We start from the raw sequence: 18,285 nt of genomic DNA, 5'->3' as shown, positions 1-18,285 counted from the left end.
ATTAAAAAATCAAAAAGCAAACATGGAGCTGTTTAAAAAAAAAACATTTATTGTTTGACAGAACATGAAAACACAAGTGCAAAACAATTAAAAACTGCAGCAACATAATACATTTGCAGTGTTGTCACACACATCTGCTTCCTGACTCGTTTTATTCCATGACAGTCTAATTGGATAAATTTTTTATTGACATATTTTTAGTTTCCGCTCAGCCACTCGCTAAAGTGCTTCTCCATGGCCTTTCTGGCGGCCCAGCTGCCATTGTTCACCGTGGGGATGATCTTGAGCGGTCGCAGCCACTGAACGAAACGCTTCAGCTCCACAAAGCTGCTGTGTTCGCTGTATGGAATCCCTGGAGATAACGAAAATAAAAACGCTGCGATCATTCAACCAAATTGTGACTATTGAAGAGAAGAAAAAGAATTCAAACTGCAGACCATAGATTGAGACGTTGCCACTGACAACCGGTTGAATGTCTGCCACCGTCGCCATCTGCTGGCTGAAAGTCCAGCCAGTGGGCTTGAAGGCCACCAGATGATCATACTGGCTGGAAAACCTCCCAAGATGCTCCCGGAGCTTCTGTGAAGACGTAATTGCCATTTCAATGCTGGGAAAACATGCTAAATAATCATTTGTAAGCATGTGTTCTCCTACTGTGACGTTGAGTTGCATCATGGGAAGCACATGAACCTGCGCCGCCTTCCAGTCGGTGGTTAAATGCCGCTTGATGTTCTCCGACTCAAGACAGCACATGGTGTTGTATTTGTCCCGGGAGAGGCATACTTTGGAGCCCAAAACCTCCGCCAAGGCTATCAAAACAAAAAACTATTTATTTCCTGCTCCTGTGAGAAAACAACTGCATAAAAACCCCATCAAAGGCTTACCCAAGAAAACTTTCTCCTTCCCCACAGAGTAGGATCCACACACCACGAGAGTGCCAGGGTGCAGCGTCACCAACTCAAAGGCGGTACTAGCGGCGAAGTTGATGACTTCCTGTTGCCTGGGGAAGGTGTACTCGGGGCTGCAATACCTAAATGGACCATGTGGTTAACAATCTGATTATTCATTCGAGGATGCGCATTGAGAGTGTTGCATACGTCGTGTCAAGGTAGAGCGTGTGCACCCGACATCCAAGTAGCTCCGGATATGTCTCCATGGAGGGGTCGGCTCGGAAATCGCCCGTGTGGAGGATGGTTTGTCCGTTTGGAAGGAAGAAGAGCAACATGGCCGCTCCTGGACAACTGAAAAAGTCAAGTCGTTAGGCCCGCAAAAAAAGTTTAAATAAAAAACCTGCCAAATACCATCTGCCCTGAGAAAAGTTAGTTAGAATGACGTAAAATCAATAGAAGAAGAAACTATGCTGATGAAGTCAAGAATGATGAAGTGTAGCAAAAAAGAAGCAAAGCTTGTTTAGGAAAAGGTGGTGAACATTAGAAGAATAAATCAGCTATGCTGGCGAAGAAAGTAGAAAAGAAAAATGAAGTTGAACATACTGGTTGGCATCGAGAAGGATGACTTGCGTTCCCTCCACGTTCACTTTAGTGTTCATAGGGAGGACGTGCACGTGCTCCTCGGACACCTTCAACTTGCTCTTCACCAGGTTTCCTGTAATCTGAAAACTCCCAAGTATTAACACACAACTCAGCCATTTCATCTGATCTCCAAAAAAAACATCCCATCTTGGCTTACTTTGTTACAGTAGATGGGAAATGTGAACTTCCTGGTGAGCCCTCCGTAGTGGTCCGAGTGGAAATGGGTCAGGAAGTAGGCGGTGATGCCTTCGATGGCACCGTACCGAAAAGCGTCAATGGCGAACGTGGTACCTGTGTAAAGTTATGTTTTTTTTTATTACTGAAACTAGGCACAGAAGAAGTTAACATACCTGGAATCTTTTTATAAAATGGACACCGTCGTTGTTCATCTCCATTGTCGTTTTCTCTATTCCACCATTTGTTTCTCCTCTCTTTAGTCTGCCTCTTTTTCACCTCCACCTTGTTGCCACGTTCACTAACATCCTCTCCGCCTTGGTCTGCATCTCCAGCCAGGTTCCTCTTCCAGTTCCTCCTGGAAGAACCCCCGCTGGCCGCACTTCCGGAAGCCTCCACTTTCTTCTCCGCCTTTAACGCCTTGAGGCCAAAAAACACACCGATGTCTGTTTGCTTGAGTCCAGAACCTTGACTTGCCCCGCTCTGACCTTTGGGAGGAGGCATCATGCAGGACTGGGACGGTCGAAAAGGTGACGCTGGAAGACTTTCCTTCAAGCGTTCCAAAACCATCCTCTGGGGGGAATGAAGATTTTCGGCAGCAACTGGCGAGACTTTCCCAGTGCTTTCAAGGTGATCCGTCAAATCCGGAAGCGGCTCATCATCACTGAAGAGAATCATGGAGTCTTCAGATGATTCTTTATGAATTGTGTCTATCTCAGCAGGGAGCTCCGAAAGAGGCGAGTAGGATATCAGATCCTCAAAGTCTTGAGAAGCTTGGTTTTCAGTTAAAATGTCACAAGGCGCTGGCGTCTCCGTCCTGCTTCCCTGCGAGGAGCTAACAGATGAACGGCCACTGGAGGACCAGCCTTTCTTCTTCTTCATGTCGTCCGGCCTAGGTGAGCGCAGCAGGAGGAGGCCATTTGTGGCTTGGGATGGTGGGAGCGAGGGCGGTTCCTCAGTGTGGTCTCCAGAGGCATTATAGTTAGGAATATGTAGCTCGCTGTCTTGTGAGCGGATCGGTGCGACGTAGCCGTTGGCTCGAGCGTGAGCCAACTCCGTGTGGTTGAACTTTTTGTAGTGGGTGGGAATGGACGACGAGCACAGGGGACCATCAGGACATTCTAGAAGATTGACAACACAACCACAACAAAGCTATTTATTTCAGTTAAAAAAGGCTGTGGTCTTCTCAAATGAAGGTCCTCATCACTTCAACATAATACGACAAGATGATGGGATCAAACCAAAGCTTTTTTTATATCAGTTTTTTGGCCGTAATATTGCCACTTCACCCCATCCCTAGAATGCATCCATACCTTTGCAAGTGTCCCTTGACGTATCCAGGCATTCGGCAACATGCCATCTTTGCGACTGTCCCAACAAAATATAGAATGGCATCTGGCAAATGGGACAAAAGTCCTCTTTGGATTCAATGGCTGCATGTTTGTTCTCCTTTAGAAATGATGACGAGCAGGCATCAAATTGTCCATTGTTTACATTAGCAGGGACGTCACTTGGAGTGTTTGTACCATACTGGGTTTTTCGTGACTTTCTCTCCGTCGTGCATCTTCTCTTGGCCACTTTTTCACAAGCAGGCGATTCGGGTTTCTTCTTCTTTTTCACGAGAGGTTTATAATCCCACACGTCGCTTTCAGACTCGGACATTTACGGCAAAAGGGAAGCCTTCCGGGCGTCACAAAACACGACGTCCCTCAAGCCCTTGTAATAACAAGATAATTAACTTTTTTACCATTACAAATTATCTGAAGGTAGTAAAGCATAATACGGGTAGCTAATTGTGGGTCGTAAAAATCAATTTACTTAAACGGCGTATCATTAGCACCCGTAGAAAATAGAATCGGGTTGACGTAAGACACTTACCGCCACAGTACCAGGTTGAATTTGAGTAAACGCGGTATTTCACACGCAGGCGCACTTTCCAACAATTTACTCCGTAATATAATATTTATGCAAGATTAGCAACCTGGAGATTAGAACATTTATGTTTTATAATAAAAATATCTAAGTAGTGATATTTCAAATTTTAATTCATATTTTTACGTTTTGTCGAAAGCAGCGGCGCGAATCTACATGACGAGTTTACCCAACAGGCGTAGCTGGAGTTCCAAACATGGCGTCTGGGTGCAGTTTGTCAACTCTGTTTCCTCTTCAAAGTGTGCTCGACGGCGCCTTAAATGACGCCTCGACACAGGAATCGATGGAATCGCTTGTCTATGAGTATCTGAAAGACCTGGATGAGAGGGAAGACCTCAAAATGCCCGAATTTGAGACTGGTAAGCTGTTAATGTTGGTACACACTCACACCAGCGTTTGGTTTAACTTACAGCTCTCCGTGCGTAAAGTTTGACTATGCGGACAAAACGGGACATGTTTGTCGCTTCACTTCCAGGATTCATGAGAGAAGTCGATTGTCTCCTATCGAGATTCGAGTGGATACATTCTAACCCCAATTAACAGATAATGTTCACTAGTTGACGTTCAACGCTTTGTCAAGTTTCAAAAAAGGTTTAAAGGTAATTGTTACGATCCCATGGAAGGATATGTAGGATGTGAAGACATGAATAAGGTTGTAAATTAAACATTTGAAGTGCGATTATGAGTATGTATATTTGTTGACCTAATGAAGTGTTACAGTACCCCAACTCACCAATAGATGGCGTATTAGAGCCGACCGTGTAACTACTAACCAGAATAAAACAATCTGCGTGGGACTCAGCAGATGTCCTCGTTGCATTATGAATGATGATTTTATTCCTTTGTAATTAATTGGCGGCAGGTCTGGAATGGCTGAACACGGAGGGCCCGCTGTCTTTTAGCGGGGAGCTGACAGGAAAAGTGGTGTTGCTAGACTTCTTTACATATTGCTGCATCAACTGCATGCACATCCTGCCGGATCTTCACCATCTTGAACAGAGGCACTCAGTCCAAGGTACTGTAATGCTTGTGCAGTATTTTCCAGTGCAAACATATTAATATTAAAATATGATGCGTTATCTTAGAAACAACTAGCTAGTCTGTAAAATGGCAGATACCTCAACAACATGAAACATCACAGTAGTAGGCTTTTATTTGTCCAAAATGCATGTCTGGATATCATCACGGCAAAGAGGGAGCCACTTATTTGAGGTCTGGTGTTTATTTTTCCAAGTTGATCACACACCTGAGATGTAATTGTGAAAGTATTTCCAGCAACATGAAAAAGATTACATTTAAATTCAAAAGAAGTGCTGTTCTTCCCCAAGTGGATGATGCACTTGTGAGGCCAAAGCAAATATTGATGCAACCACTTTAACCACCACTTGGGATGCCAAACTTAAAGCAACTGCAACCACTAAAACAGCTGGCCATCTATTTGAGATGTTAGTCACTTTTTTAAGGAGACCAGGTACCAGGAATCTCATAGTTAAGGTAAATTTAGGTTTCTGTAGAAAAAGCATATTGATGCATATTGATGAAAAAAAAGGGGGGGGGTGGGGCTTTTCTTTGAGGTGTGGTACCATGCACCTGGGATACCTTTGCAAAGGTACCCATAATCACCTAAAAATCCGAGGTGTTTACTTTCCAATGGGCTACATACATGGTATTTCAAAAATGAAGGCAAGTATAGCCACTTATAGCCAAAATATGTTTATCGAGGTCGGACATTTATTTTTTTTTCCCATGAGAACAAAGTAGGAGTATTATTAGTAAATGTATGTAATGGTAGAAATAAGGTGTTTATTGAGGCACAATTTTATTTTTTAAGCGAATGATGCACTTGGGTGCCATTTTAAAGTTTGTTTTTTATTTGAGATCGAACATTTACTATCTCACATTAATGAAACAATGTAAAACCAGCAACAGCAAGTATTTATTGTGGTAATTTGTTTGTTGTTGCTAGGAGACTAAAGACCTGTCATAATACAATATTTACATCAACCTAAATTGACTTTTATGGACAGTGCACATGGGATGCCATAGTAAAGGTAATTGCAACCACCATAAAAAGGAGATGCCAAGTAAAGGAGAGTTTTGTTTATTGCCCCTATTTGGAAAAATAAAGAGTATATTGCTCCAAACATCATGGTCATTAGATCACCGAGTGTTATTTAATCAAGTAGGCTTTACCCTACGTGACACTATGCCACCATCACGTCCGCTGTCGTCTGCACAGCGCGTGGATGAGTACCTAAAAATATGTCTCATCTTGAAATTCAGCTACCAGCCAAACCGGACATTGGTTGCAGCGCACGCACGCACGCACACACTGGAATAAAGTCGGCACCCACTATCAGACAAGCCTTATCTTTGGCACGGCTTCGGGTACATTCTGTCTGCCTCTGTGCTCCATGAGGTGTGGGAGCCACCCACTTCAGTCACTCCCACAGTAAGCGCCCCCACTTACCCGTCATCACTGCAATATGTCTTTAGCAGAGGATGAACACAGGCAACATATGTTGCATAACATATTTGGCTTCTCTTAAATCCTTGCCTGGCACACCAAAAATGATCCAATTTGCTTCAAAAGGCAACAAAGCAATTAAATATCAATGGCGGGCATGTAAATGGTGGTAAAAGCGTTTGGCAAGATAAAGTTGGCCCTATCAAGGGATCTGCTGGCTAAGGCTTCTCTCGCTCAAAGCAGCGCGCTGAGCCGAACACGAGGCCGGGAAACATGTTGTTTTCGACAGCAATTAGCTTGCGTAACATCGGGACCATCAGCTGATTTCAGGGAAATCGTTTTGCGGAATTTCTAACCAGGGTAGAGATGCTTTCTTTGACAACAACCAAGTTGTTGCAAGAAGTGCTTAAGGGCGGGCCGTTGAAGACATGAAAGCAAAACTTGTCTTCTCAGAGTTATGCAATTTGTTGTCGCTCGGGTGAAAAACGGAAGGCTTAGATCCGTTTCCTCATTCAATCTCAAAGACATAATTTTATGTGTATATTAGACCAGACATTAAATTTCTAGCACAGGTACTTAATTATTATTATTATTATTATTATTGTTATTATTATTATTCATGTAACACCAGTAAACAGCAACTATAAATAATCCTTATTGGCACTTTATTGAATAATTTGCTCAAGTAATCAATGACTTTGGGTAATTACTGAAATAATCACTTTAATTAATTAAGGACTAAAGTCATCAATTACATACTGAAGTACAGTACTAAAGTGATAACTCTAGATATTGACGTAATTCATTACCGTAGTTACCTTACTTTATTGTCTTTTTCAAGTGTTTTGCTAAAGAAGGGTCTAAAAATGACTTGTACTAAATGGGTAAAGCACTCAATCAATTTATTTTGGTAAATCCTGAAATAAGTTATTTTAGGTAATTAAATGCTAAAGTCATTGACTGAATTACTAAAGTAATAGATTACCCTTGGTTTTAAAGTAATGCACTACATAATAGTACATGATAATAGTACTTTATTCAATACTATTATTTATTTTTTTCAAGTGTCTGGCTAAATAATGGTCTAAAATTGGCAGGTACCAAATGGAAGTACTCAACTAATTAATTATTATAGAAATTTACTAAAATAATTAATTCCTTCGGGTAATTAAGGGCTAAAGTCATCATCTAGCACTGATTTACTACTCTACTAGGTAGGTAATTTATCACTTAAGTACTTTATTGACTTTAGCACTTTTATTTTTTCATATTTAAACCCTTCCTTTTGTCACACTCTTGAATAAAACTGAAAAAAAAATACTTTGAATTAAATGTCTGGACTCTGAAAAAATGTAATATGCATTTGTTATTATATGCATGGGCTGGGAGTTCATTGCTGTTTGTAATGCACTTAAAAATCCCTACACTTTAACAGTATTATGGTTTTTGTATTTTATTTATTTATATATTTGTCTTTGCAGAGGGACTGGTTATTGTTGGCGTACATTCAGCCAAATTCCCCAATGAAAAGGTACCTTAACTTGCAAAATGCACAGATTTTTAGAGGTGATTATATTCCTGATTGTATTAGGTTTACAGACATATACCCTGGGCTTGTTGTCAGCCAGTCAGCGGGCATGTATTCAAATGATTGTTAATAAAAAATACACAAGAAGAGGACCTTGGAAAAAAAAAACACATATTACATTGCAAAACTGAGGGGGGGAAAAAGCAAAACACACACTTTCTCACAATTATGTTGCACTGATGAACAGCAAATTTTAATCAAAGTTCCTCTGTGTCCCAAAGCTTATTTTTAATCTTTTTTTTTTTTGCTTAAATTTGATCAATCTAAGGTTTTACAATGTTATAATTTATTTCTTGAACTGTGGTTCTCAATTTTTTTTCAGTGATGTTCCCTTGTGAAATATTTTTTTCAGCCTCGTACACACAAACTAGCGCAAGGCATTTTTGCTTAAAAAAAAAAAAATCAACATTCAGTAAAGTTTACCCAGGACTATATCTGTTCGAAAAAAGTCGTTAACTTAAGTGATTGACAGGTGACGCTACTCTGACAGTTTGACTAGCTCACCGACTGTAAAATTGTTTTTATGAATTTACATCACATTTTCTTGAAACATTTTCATCAATACATTTTTTTAAATGATTTTTGAATTCTTTAATACATTTTAAGATCTCACATACCCCCTGAAATGCCGTCACGTTCATCTATTTCAAAACCTCCAAAATATGGGCAGGTTTTGAATGAGTGCAAATAAAACCAAAACATAACAGAAGTTAAGTTGCAATCTCATTAAAAAAAAAACTCAAAATTGTTGACCAATGTTACACTACTCAGCACTGTGTGTCGTTCCAAGGTTCTGGACAACGTTCGCAGCGCCGTACTGCGCTACGACATCCGCCACCCGGTGGTGAACGATGGCGAGGCGAGTCTCTGGCACCAGCTGGAGGTTTCCTGCTGGCCTACCCTGGTGCTTGTGGGCCCGCGTGGCAACCTGCTTTTTTCATTGGTGGGCGAGGGCCACCGCGACAGGTTGACACTTTTCGCCGATGTCAGCCTTCGTTACTACCGGGAGAAGAACCTGCTGCGGGAGCACCCGGTGGGCGTCAAGCTCTACCGAGACTCCCTCCCTCCAAGCATTCTGTCTTTTCCCGGGAAGATCTGTGCGGACCACGTTAGCGACAGGCTGGCTATCGCCGACACGGGACATCACAGGATTCTAGTGGTGTCCTCTACTGGTCAACTGTTGCACACCGTCGGCGGTAACGTACCTTACTTCCTTTCGTAATACATGTGATAAATTAATCAGAAATACAATTAAGATTTTGTTGAAATTCATTCACTGCCTTTGATGGCTATAGAGGTCAAAGGTTTTTTTTTCTGGGCCTGCCAGGAATTACTGAATGCTTTTTATTCCCACAAAGTAATAAAGGTAATATTTAATTTATACCCAGGTGTTACATTTGTTTCTCTGGATTAGTAGTAACATCATACGTCAATCTGACCTGGACTCGTGTGATATCCAAAAGTTTAAGAATTTTTTTCTTGTGTAATCCTGCTAACTATAATAATAATAATTTCATAATAATAAATAATAATTTAAATCATAATAATTTAAAAAAGAAGACACACACAAATGCCATTTTAGGATTAGATTGACCCGCAGGAGGGTTAAAAAAAATTAAGCAATCCAAAACTTTTGAATGGTAGTGAATTGTGTATTATCCAACAATAATCCGGAGTCACACCTAAATGTAATGCGGTTTTGCTTAGCTCTACTAGTGATGAACAAACGAAGCTTCATGATGCACTTGTGATATTTTTGGACTCCTCAAGATGGCACTCTTTGTTCAAAGAAGCACATGACTTCAACACATTTGCACTGTGCTTGTAGTCTAGTAGTCAAGAAGAGTATAAAATAACACAGGTGCCTCACGAAGCTTCATTTTCCCATGACCAGCTCATACCTTTCTATAAAGTGCCATTATTTAACACCCTCAACTGTGACCATTAGGGGAGGAAACAGCACTTTGGGATATTTTTAGCTCATTCCCATGCTTCAAAAAAAGCCTCTGAGGAGCCACATGGCGGCCACTGCTGTTCCCAGGCCAACGTAAAAGTTGGCAGCGTCCAGGACGATGCGCACACTGGGAACTGGCACCGACCTCCATCATGGGGACAAAAATGCCCAGTGGGACTTTTATTTCTGTCAGCTGATCTCATTTGGTGGCTGCTGTTTGCTTTGGGCTCTCCAAATACATGCTGGAGTTCTACTTTTTGGCCTTTGGCGAGCAAGTTATTTGGACATGAACTCACATGTGTTCCACTTCATGCCTTCCGCTGCCTCACCGAGCGTTTAGGTTCTCAAGAGTCCTCTAATGGTGCTTGTGTTAATTTTTGTGTTTAATTTTTTCCCAATTTCCCATTTTCCAATTAATTCCTGAACATCTGCATGTATTTTCAGAATCAAGACATTCATTGCCTGGTACTTATTTAATAAATAAATAAATATATATATATATATATATATATATATATATATATATATATATATATATATATATATATATATATATATATATATATATATATATATATATATATGCGCAGTGAACTGAAATTAGAATTCATGTATATTGTTACTATATTTTTAATACATATGTGTGGAGTATAAGTATTATACTTATACTTAGTGGCACATGTATGCATATGTAATTTTTTTTAAGTTAGTAATATATTAACATTGGTAAATAAAATATGTTTTATTTATTTTCTTGTTAATATTTGTGTACTTTGAGCACAGATTTTGTTTCCTGATATTGCAGAACTAATAATTAAAAAGTGAGCACAGATTCTGTTTACTGATATTGCAGAACTAATAATTAAAAAGTGACTTTTTATTTATTTATTTATTTTTTGTCTGCAGGTCCTGAAAGTGGAAGACGGGATGGCTCCTTCTCAGAAGCCTCCTTCAACTCCCCTCAAGGCGTGGCCATGAAGGGGGACGTGGTCTACGTTGCGGACACAGAGAACCACCTGATCCGAAAGGTTAAATTTTCTTTTTTCTAAAGAATCCGCTCTCTCGCCCAATTGACACGGGCACGTCCCTTAACGCAGATCGAGCTTTTGGAAGGGCGGGTGAGCACACTTGCCGGCCTTGGCATCCAAGGTACGGACAAATCCGGCGGCGCCATGGGAGCTCAGCAGGCGATCAGCTCTCCCTGGGATGTGGCGCTTGGCTCAGCCGGTGAGTTTTGGCACCCAAATTTGAGCGTCGGCTATTAAAACCTAATTGCCTTGAACTTCAGTGCCTATTTATACTGGCAAAACCCAAAATAATCCAAAGGGAATTGTGTGAGATTGCTCTTTAATATAGGGCAGCCTTGTAGGTCAAAGTAGAGCAGATGGGATACTGGATATTAAGATCAGAACCGCATATAGGCCCACGTCCTCCTTGGCTGACAGAACAATATGAACATCAAGGAGCAATCTTTATTTTAAATTGTCCTAACAACATGAAATTGGGGCTATTTAATTTAGATTTAGTTTCACCATTTTTTTACTAACATTTTTCAAACCGATTTCTTTTCCTTAGTTCATTCTAAAGACAATTTTAAGAGTCCAGACTTTCAATACCAAGTGCTTATATTCTGTTTTGTTTGGCTCAAAGGATGTTCTAAAAATGGCTGGTGACTTAGGAAGAACTGAGAAATAAATTAATTACTAAAGTACTCAATTACCAAGGTATTTGATTACCTGAGGGACTAAAAGTACTAAAATAGTTCATTACTTTAGGTCATGTTCAACTAAAGTAATCAATTACTTAAGGTTAGTTAAAATACATTTACTTCTGATTTTGGACTAAGTGTCATTAATGCTCTGAGGCAAGTTTTTTTTTTTTTTTTTTTAAAGATTCCAGACAGTGACCTGTGTGTCCTTGTCTTACATGTGTGTCTGTGTGTAGGAGGCGTGGAGGACAATGTGCTGTGGGTGGCCATGGCGGGAACCCATCAGATTTGGGCTTTGTTCCTCGCAGATGGCAAACTGCCCAAAGGAAGGTGAGCCATGCTTTTCCTAAACAATTGAAATTGCAAAATTGCAACCCCCCCCCCTTAAAAAAAAATGTCCACAGTGAGTCCAAGGCAGGTACATGCGTGCGATGGGCTGGCAGCGGCAACGAGGAGAACCGCAACAACTCTTACCCGCACAAGGCGGCCTTCGCCCAGCCCTCGGGCCTGGCGGCAGCCCCCGAGAAACCGTGGAACTGCCTTTTCGTGGCTGACAGCGAAAGCAGCACCGTGCGCACGCTGGCGCTGAAGGACGGCGCTGTCAAGCTCCTGGTTGGTGGCGAAAGAGACCCCATGGTTAGTGAATTCAATTTTTTGTGTCCCCCCCCACCTTTTTGGCATCACAAGACATTCAAAAATTTCAAAATAGGTGTGCATCCATTTTTCTTGTTCTGAAATCTTCATGGATTTCCCAGTAATCCATATTTTTCACCTAAAATCTCGATATACATTTCCAGTGGCACATTCAATATTACACATTTACATCATTCCAATTTGAAATCCAAAATTTACTACTCATTCATTTCATCTTGGGATGGACTGTCAGCATCACAAAAATTCCCACTCACCAAGTAAACATTTTCTTCATTAAAATAGCCAGAAAATTATGAAAAAAAAAAAAAACTTTGATTTTGGCATTTTTGGCCAATTCAATCCATTCCAAACTGCAGTTTATTCTTAACAATAACAGAAATTCCTACAACCCAAAAATGTAACATTACCACAATTCCACAAAAAATACTATTTGTTTCTCTTTTTGTCTTATTTAGACATTTTTTTCACCATTTTCAACCATTCCAACTTCCTGCTGTTCAGGTCCCTCTAATGCCAAAAATTTTAACTTACCAAAAATGTACCATATTGACAATTAAAATACCCTCAAAAAATATTATTTTGTTTCTTTTTATCCCTAAACTTTCTTTATTCGCTTTATATTTAGATCCAAAACTTGAAACTTTCTACATATTCTTGACTAATTTCCACATTTTTGGTGATTACTTCAAATCATTCCAAATGCAACAAGTTTAACTCATTGTGTGATTCCTCATGTTTTGATTTGATTCCAAATCCTTCCACGATTTTTAACACTGCCTCTCAGCCTTCGCATGCTATTGTTCCCAAAATTGCTTTTTCGAGTTATGTAATAATCCCCAAGGAGAGATATGGTATCTATTTAACACTCTGATGGCTTGGGGTGTCTTCCGTGTTTTTTTTGTTTTTGTTTTGTTTTTTTTGTTTGTTTTTTTACCCTTTTGACCCTTTAATATAACTTTTCTACGAATCTGGGAATCGTAATTGGAAAACGATCACTTCACATCCGTTCAGCAAACTGTAGTGCTTTGTGCAAGTTTATCTGCTGTTGACAAGCCTGTTGAATTATTTTTTTATTTGTGAAATGCAATGAATGGCTTCTTTTTTTTTTTTTAAGCTGTTATTGTTTATTGTATTTACTGAAAGGGAAATTTATTCTGCCTTCAAATGTGGAAGAGCATTTAATAGTTAAGCCTGTTGGTAAGTCTGTGGGCATAGATAGATTGATGAACAAAGATATATTATTTGTAGTATTATTTTTTATTATATTTATATTTTTTATAGTATTATTATAATATGAAATTATATAATTTCCGGCAGAGCACATGATGAGGCTGAGTGGTTGTGAATGATTATTTTACGTGTATTCGTTTTACAATAACTCTGCTGTTCAATTGAGCTGAGTAAGACCTCGATGAATGGAAATGTCACATTTTGTCACCCGACACTCTTTTTACCTCATTTGAACCAGAACCTCTTTGCTTTTGGGGACGTGGACGGAAAAGGCGTGGACGCCAAACTGCAGCATCCGCTCGGAGTGGCATGGTCCCCGCAGCAAAACTTGCTCTACGTGGCCGACTCCTACAATCACAAGGTCATGCTGTTTATATGATGAAACCTTTTTTTGATTTTCCTCTTGGGCCTTTTACATAATGTCCCGTAGGTGAGATTGAAAACGAAAGGTTATACACTGCAATGGTTATAAGACTCATTTTAAAGGGGTAGTCCACTCATGCAGCAGTAAAATGAATATTTTGTCTATAAATCAACCACGTAAGCCGAGTTTTCTCGGATACTTACTTGCAATAATTACCGTGGGCAATTTGGTCCTCGAGGGCTGGTGTCCTGCATGTTTTCCAGTTTTTTCTCTCACACACCTGATTCAAATGATTAGGATCCAGCAGAGCCTGTTGATGAGCTAATGGGTTATACATATAAATACTGTATATGTGTGTGTGTCTGCGTGTGTGTATGTATGTATGTATGTATGTATGTATGTATGTATGTGTGTGTGTGTGTGTGTGTGTGTGTGTGTGTGTGTGTGTGTGTATATATATATATATATATATATATATATATATATATATATATATATATATATATATATATATATATATATATATATACACACACAAACACACACCTGTATTTGGGAAAAGAATTAAAGTTGTGATGGCACGCAAATATAATAATAAAATATATAAATTAATAATAAAATACAAATGAAGTTTTTGCTGCTGTAAAATCGCTAAATGAGTATTTTATCTATGTCTACAGATTAAAGTGGTGGACCCCAAGTCAAAACAATGTAGCACTCTGGCGGGCACAGGAGAAGCGGGCGACATTGCGGGTCCTGATTTCGCCGCGTCCCGTTTCAACGAGCCCGGCGGAATCTGCGCGGGCGCCAGTGGCAAGCTCCTCTATGTAGCCGACACAAACAACCACCAAGTCAAAGTACTGGACCTCCACTCGAAAACCGTTTCACTGGTAAGAAGCTTTGCAATGTTTCAACGGGCATCGCCTGCCATAAGTGACTTTAACATTTTCCATCCTCCTCTAGTTTGTTATTTCCTCAGACTGTACAGACTTGACTGATGCCAAAGCGAAGGCTCCCACCAAAACCCCCAAGATGCCTCGAGGGGCCGTCAGGATGGACATGCCGCCTGTGTCTGTTTGTGCCGGACAGACCGTAGTCCTGTCTCTCGCATTGTCACTTCCAGACGGAGCCAAACTCACTGACGAGGCGCCGAGCTGCTGGACCCTCTCGGCCGAAGGTGAGAAGCGTTTTGCCTCCATTCTGAGGATTATTCAGAATATTAATTTACACTCTGCGTGCCTTGTTAAAATGAAGTAGTGATTTTCACCTCTCAGAGCGGTGAATAAATCAACTCATTCACTGCCTGTCCAGTAAAACTACATCTTTGACGTCTCTAACTGTCAATGGTGGCGAACGAGTTAGTTAGTGAACTGATTTTCAAGCCATCGCAAAGCCATCGCAAAGCATTTTGGGATTAAAAAAAAAAAGGACATAAAACTGTGCCCTCTGTAAGTGATGTACAAACGACGCTTCATGTCACGCAACAGTTATTTTTTACTTCACTTGACAGCAGGCTTGCTTCAAAGAGGCTAGAGAAATGTATTTCATTTCCACTGCACAAGTATACCAAGATGTACTATATATATATATATATATATATATATATATATATATATATATATAAACTATTATGAGGGGCATTTTTTTTGGCTCACTTCCCAGAACATTGCCTCCGACCTTAAAAAAATAATAACATTTGTAAACTGTATAGCTATGTGTTGCTTTATGTTCCAATTTATTTGCTCTTAATTTCTCAAGAAAAAGGAACTCTTCCGGTCACGCGCCTCCTCAAATGCTTTTATCTATCCAATTTGAGAAACACCGTTAGGGTAATCTTTTTTTTTTTTTCCTCCTCAAGTGTATTAAGCAAACAAAAAACAAAAAAGAATTTGTCTTTTACAAGCTTTTTTAATTCATGGTTGTCTTTTTTTAATTGAAGTTAACCTTGCCCATCTCAAAATAATTTTTTGAAATAATTTACCCAAATATGTCTATATTTCATTGGTTGATGTGCAACAAAGTAAATTTAAAACTTTCTCCATTATTCCAAGTCAAGCAGCTCCCTCGCTCGTCGGCAGTATCAGCAGCACGCCGCTATTCTTCAACTCGATAAGAGCGCAGCCACTTGCTACACATAATTAGCAACCAGGCTATGTTACATGATCCCTGAGTCGGTCTAGACTAAAGCTGATCCAATCAGCCAGTAGCGACTATTTCAATGTGTGCAGTTTGGAGTCCATACCAGGAATAAATGGTGGCGTTTTAGTCGCATCTCTCCTGGGATCCCTGTCCGAGAAATCGGAGTCATTAATCAACGGAAGAATTAGCGCCTCTCAATCTACTAGTCACTTCCTGATTCAATGAGGCCAATCAGATTCTTTTTTTTTTTTGTGTCATGTTATCTCTCCAAATTAGGTCTTTTTTTTTTTTCACCCTGTAGGTGACGAGTGGCTACTAGATGCTCAGGTGCTCACCGGCCCAATCACGGATCTGTCAAAGCCGCTGCGCGTCTCAGCCAAACTCCCAGAGGTACTGAAAAAACAACGTGCAGGCCTCACACTGAGCATCTGGCTATACTTCTGCATGGCGGCGGGGGCGGCCTGCACCATGAGGGCGGCGGCTTTCTACCAGCCTCTCCAGCTAAGTGACATTCCAGCCACGGGGGAGGTCAATGTGACTTTGACACATTCCCTATAAAAGAAAAAAATAATTCTGAGAGCCATAAATTAACTATACCAGTGTTTGAATAAGTAACCGCAGTCTTGTTATTGTTAAGACATAAAAGGAATGGTCTTTTGAAATGTACCATTTTATACTGTCGAGCGTGGAGAAAATTAACTCATTCACTACCATTGATGTCTATAGGCATCAAAAGTTGTTGGCTGTCATGAAAATCCTGCTCGAAAATCTGAACATATTTGGGGGGTTAATAATCGGTCCCTTAAATGGTGGCATCTGTTTGCTGACTCACATTTTACATGAGACTGAATTTGGTTAAATCTGAACAACACATCTCACAATATTTTAGTTTTCATTTGGGTTGTATGGAAATTGTATGATGGAAAAATGAAGCTTCATGAAGCATCTTTGATTTTTTTTTTCTACTCCTCTAGAAGGCACTCTTAGTTTGAAAATAAACACGAGGTCAGTGGAAATATTGTATAAAATCTCCTTGCCTCTTTGAATCAAGAATGTCATCTTGATTAGACAAAAAAATAAACGTGCTTACTGAAGCTTCATTTGTCCATAACTCGTTAAGGTAAAGGTTACTTTAATGGTGGAATTTTTTTTTTTTTTTTTTTTGTATATCATAAATCATAGCATTTAAAAAGGGTATGTAGACTTTTCATTGCCACTGCTTTAATGAGGCTTAGCTCATCTGGGTGGTATTTATTTTGTTATTATGGTATTGTTAAACAACGCATCAAAAGTTGACCGGATTTTTGCACTTGACTGTTTTCTATATTTACATAATTCAAATGCAAATGAAAATCTCACTGAATGATATAAGCTTTTAGTTCTGAGCTTCAGAACTAAAACGTCTGCTCGGGTTTTCGTCGGTCATCTGACGGATGAGATGAAGATGCTTTTTGACCGCGTGGTCCATTTGAGTAAAAAGTGGGACTCTTTTAAATCAGATTTTCATATGCTGCAGAGACCACTCTAAAAGCACTCTGTTACATCACTGTTGTAATGGACGTTTATGGTTACAAATCAAAGCGCTAACACTCCTTGAACCAGAGCTGCCACTTGAAATATGAACACAAGGTTTTATTTATGCAAGGGCATTTTGCAAGAATTAAGTGAAATGAAACCTGAAACTGCCAAAATTGAACAGGGAAAAACAATTTCAAAATCATGGTTATGTCACACTGGCTTCTAATAGAACAAATCGAATACTCCATGTTTAGCATCCACAGCCAATGCTACTGTTCATGGTTGTTAACTTGTTTAGAACTGTGTCCAAATACTGTAAATTGGTTTGAAGTAGCATCAGCGCTAACTTTACTGTTCAAATTTGTGTACAAACCAGTTCGTGTTAGCATTTGAGCTAATATTACATGTCGCAATAATGTAGAAATCCCAGCTAACGTTACTCTTCAGAAGTGTGGATAAACCGATTAGTTTGTGTTAGCTTTCATCACGAACATTACAGTTTGGAATGTTTTACATATCGACTGTTCTTGAGTCAGCACCAAAACTAACATTTTTTTTTTCCAAAGTGCTGATACCAAAGAGCAGGCATGAATAAACGTGTAAAAAGATAAACAAAAAAGCAAAGGGAACAAAATGTCACAAGCCACCTGGCCTTAAAGTGCCTCAAAAATTCTTGGCAATAAATATGCAAAGGAATTTTCGCGATTGAATTTTGCATTTCTTTCTTTCTTTTTTTTCGGAAGGGAGGGGGATCCTCTCAGTTAACTTTGTCAAGTTGTCTACATCTCAATGCTGCACTTTAAAGATGGAAAAGAAATAAAGTATTTTTATCCATTCTTCTCACGAAGCTCTTGTTTGTTTCTTATTTGTCAATGCTGGCCAGTTAGGGACCTGTTGCTCGTCTAATATTGTGAGACATGGGTAGTAACATCATTCCTGGGTGGGGTTAGATCACTGAGATGGGCTTACAATGGGTTTCTGGGCTGGAACCCCTCCGCCCCCTCCCCCAAAAACAAGCACAAACT

At 39.7% G+C, this 18,285-nt stretch overlaps 2 protein-coding genes across 2 annotated transcripts; one reads left to right on the top strand and one right to left on the bottom strand.

Annotated features, from left to right (window-relative positions):
* Window positions 1-25: 25 nt before the first annotated feature.
* dclre1a (DNA cross-link repair 1A (PSO2 homolog, S. cerevisiae)) lies at window positions 26-3,580 on the bottom strand. Its single transcript, XM_088439242.1, has 9 exons — window positions 3,020-3,580; window positions 1,883-2,827; window positions 1,690-1,823; window positions 1,494-1,612; window positions 1,098-1,241; window positions 885-1,030; window positions 655-809; window positions 438-579; window positions 26-352 (listed from the first exon to the last, which is right to left on the bottom strand). Exons 1-9 carry the CDS (start codon window positions 3,366-3,368, stop codon window positions 198-200), a joined length of 2,289 nt encoding a protein of 762 aa, XP_088295368.1. The 5' UTR covers window positions 3,369-3,580; the 3' UTR covers window positions 26-197.
* Window positions 3,581-3,827: 247 nt separating this feature from the next.
* Window positions 3,828-18,107, top strand: nhlrc2 (NHL repeat containing 2). Its single transcript, XM_088439950.1, has 12 exons — window positions 3,828-3,997; window positions 4,501-4,653; window positions 7,587-7,636; window positions 8,484-8,889; window positions 10,554-10,675; window positions 10,745-10,874; window positions 11,592-11,685; window positions 11,760-11,991; window positions 13,478-13,600; window positions 14,284-14,493; window positions 14,567-14,780; window positions 16,044-18,107. The coding sequence occupies exons 1-12, from the start codon at window positions 3,835-3,837 to the stop codon at window positions 16,298-16,300; spliced, it is 2,154 nt and encodes a 717-aa protein (XP_088296076.1). The 5' UTR covers window positions 3,828-3,834; the 3' UTR covers window positions 16,301-18,107.
* Window positions 18,108-18,285: the final 178 nt, after the last annotated feature.

The sequence above is a fragment of the Hippichthys cyanospilos genome, chromosome 17 (genome assembly GCF_059441005.1).
Source record: "Hippichthys cyanospilos isolate Australia breed blue-spotted pipefish chromosome 17, RoL_Hcya_1.0, whole genome shotgun sequence".
Taxonomy (NCBI): domain Eukaryota; kingdom Metazoa; phylum Chordata; class Actinopteri; order Syngnathiformes; family Syngnathidae; genus Hippichthys; species Hippichthys cyanospilos.
The sequence above is the reverse complement of the archived record's forward strand: the minus strand, read 5'-3'. Positions and strand labels throughout refer to the sequence as shown.

Bases quoted from the DNA above. Each gene is read 5' to 3' on its own strand.
- dclre1a (XM_088439242.1), bottom strand. From the start codon at position 3,368: ATGTCCGAGTCTGAAAGCGACGTGTGGGATTATAAACCTCTCGTGAAA. The intron at 1,242-1,493 runs GTATGTTCAACT...TGACTTTTTCAG, and splicing joins ATCCTTCTCGATGCCAACCA to TTGTCCAGGAGCGGCCATGT. The intron at 353-437 runs GTCTGCAGTTTG...CGTTATCTCCAG, and splicing joins TGGCAACGTCTCAATCTATG to GGATTCCATACAGCGAACAC.
- nhlrc2 (XM_088439950.1), top strand. From the start codon at position 3,835: ATGGCGTCTGGGTGCAGTTTGTCAACTCTGTTTCCTCTTCAAAGTGTG. The intron at 11,686-11,759 runs GTGAGCCATGCT...AAATGTCCACAG, and splicing joins GGCAAACTGCCCAAAGGAAG to TGAGTCCAAGGCAGGTACAT. The intron at 11,992-13,477 runs GTTAGTGAATTC...CATTTGAACCAG, and splicing joins GTGGCGAAAGAGACCCCATG to AACCTCTTTGCTTTTGGGGA.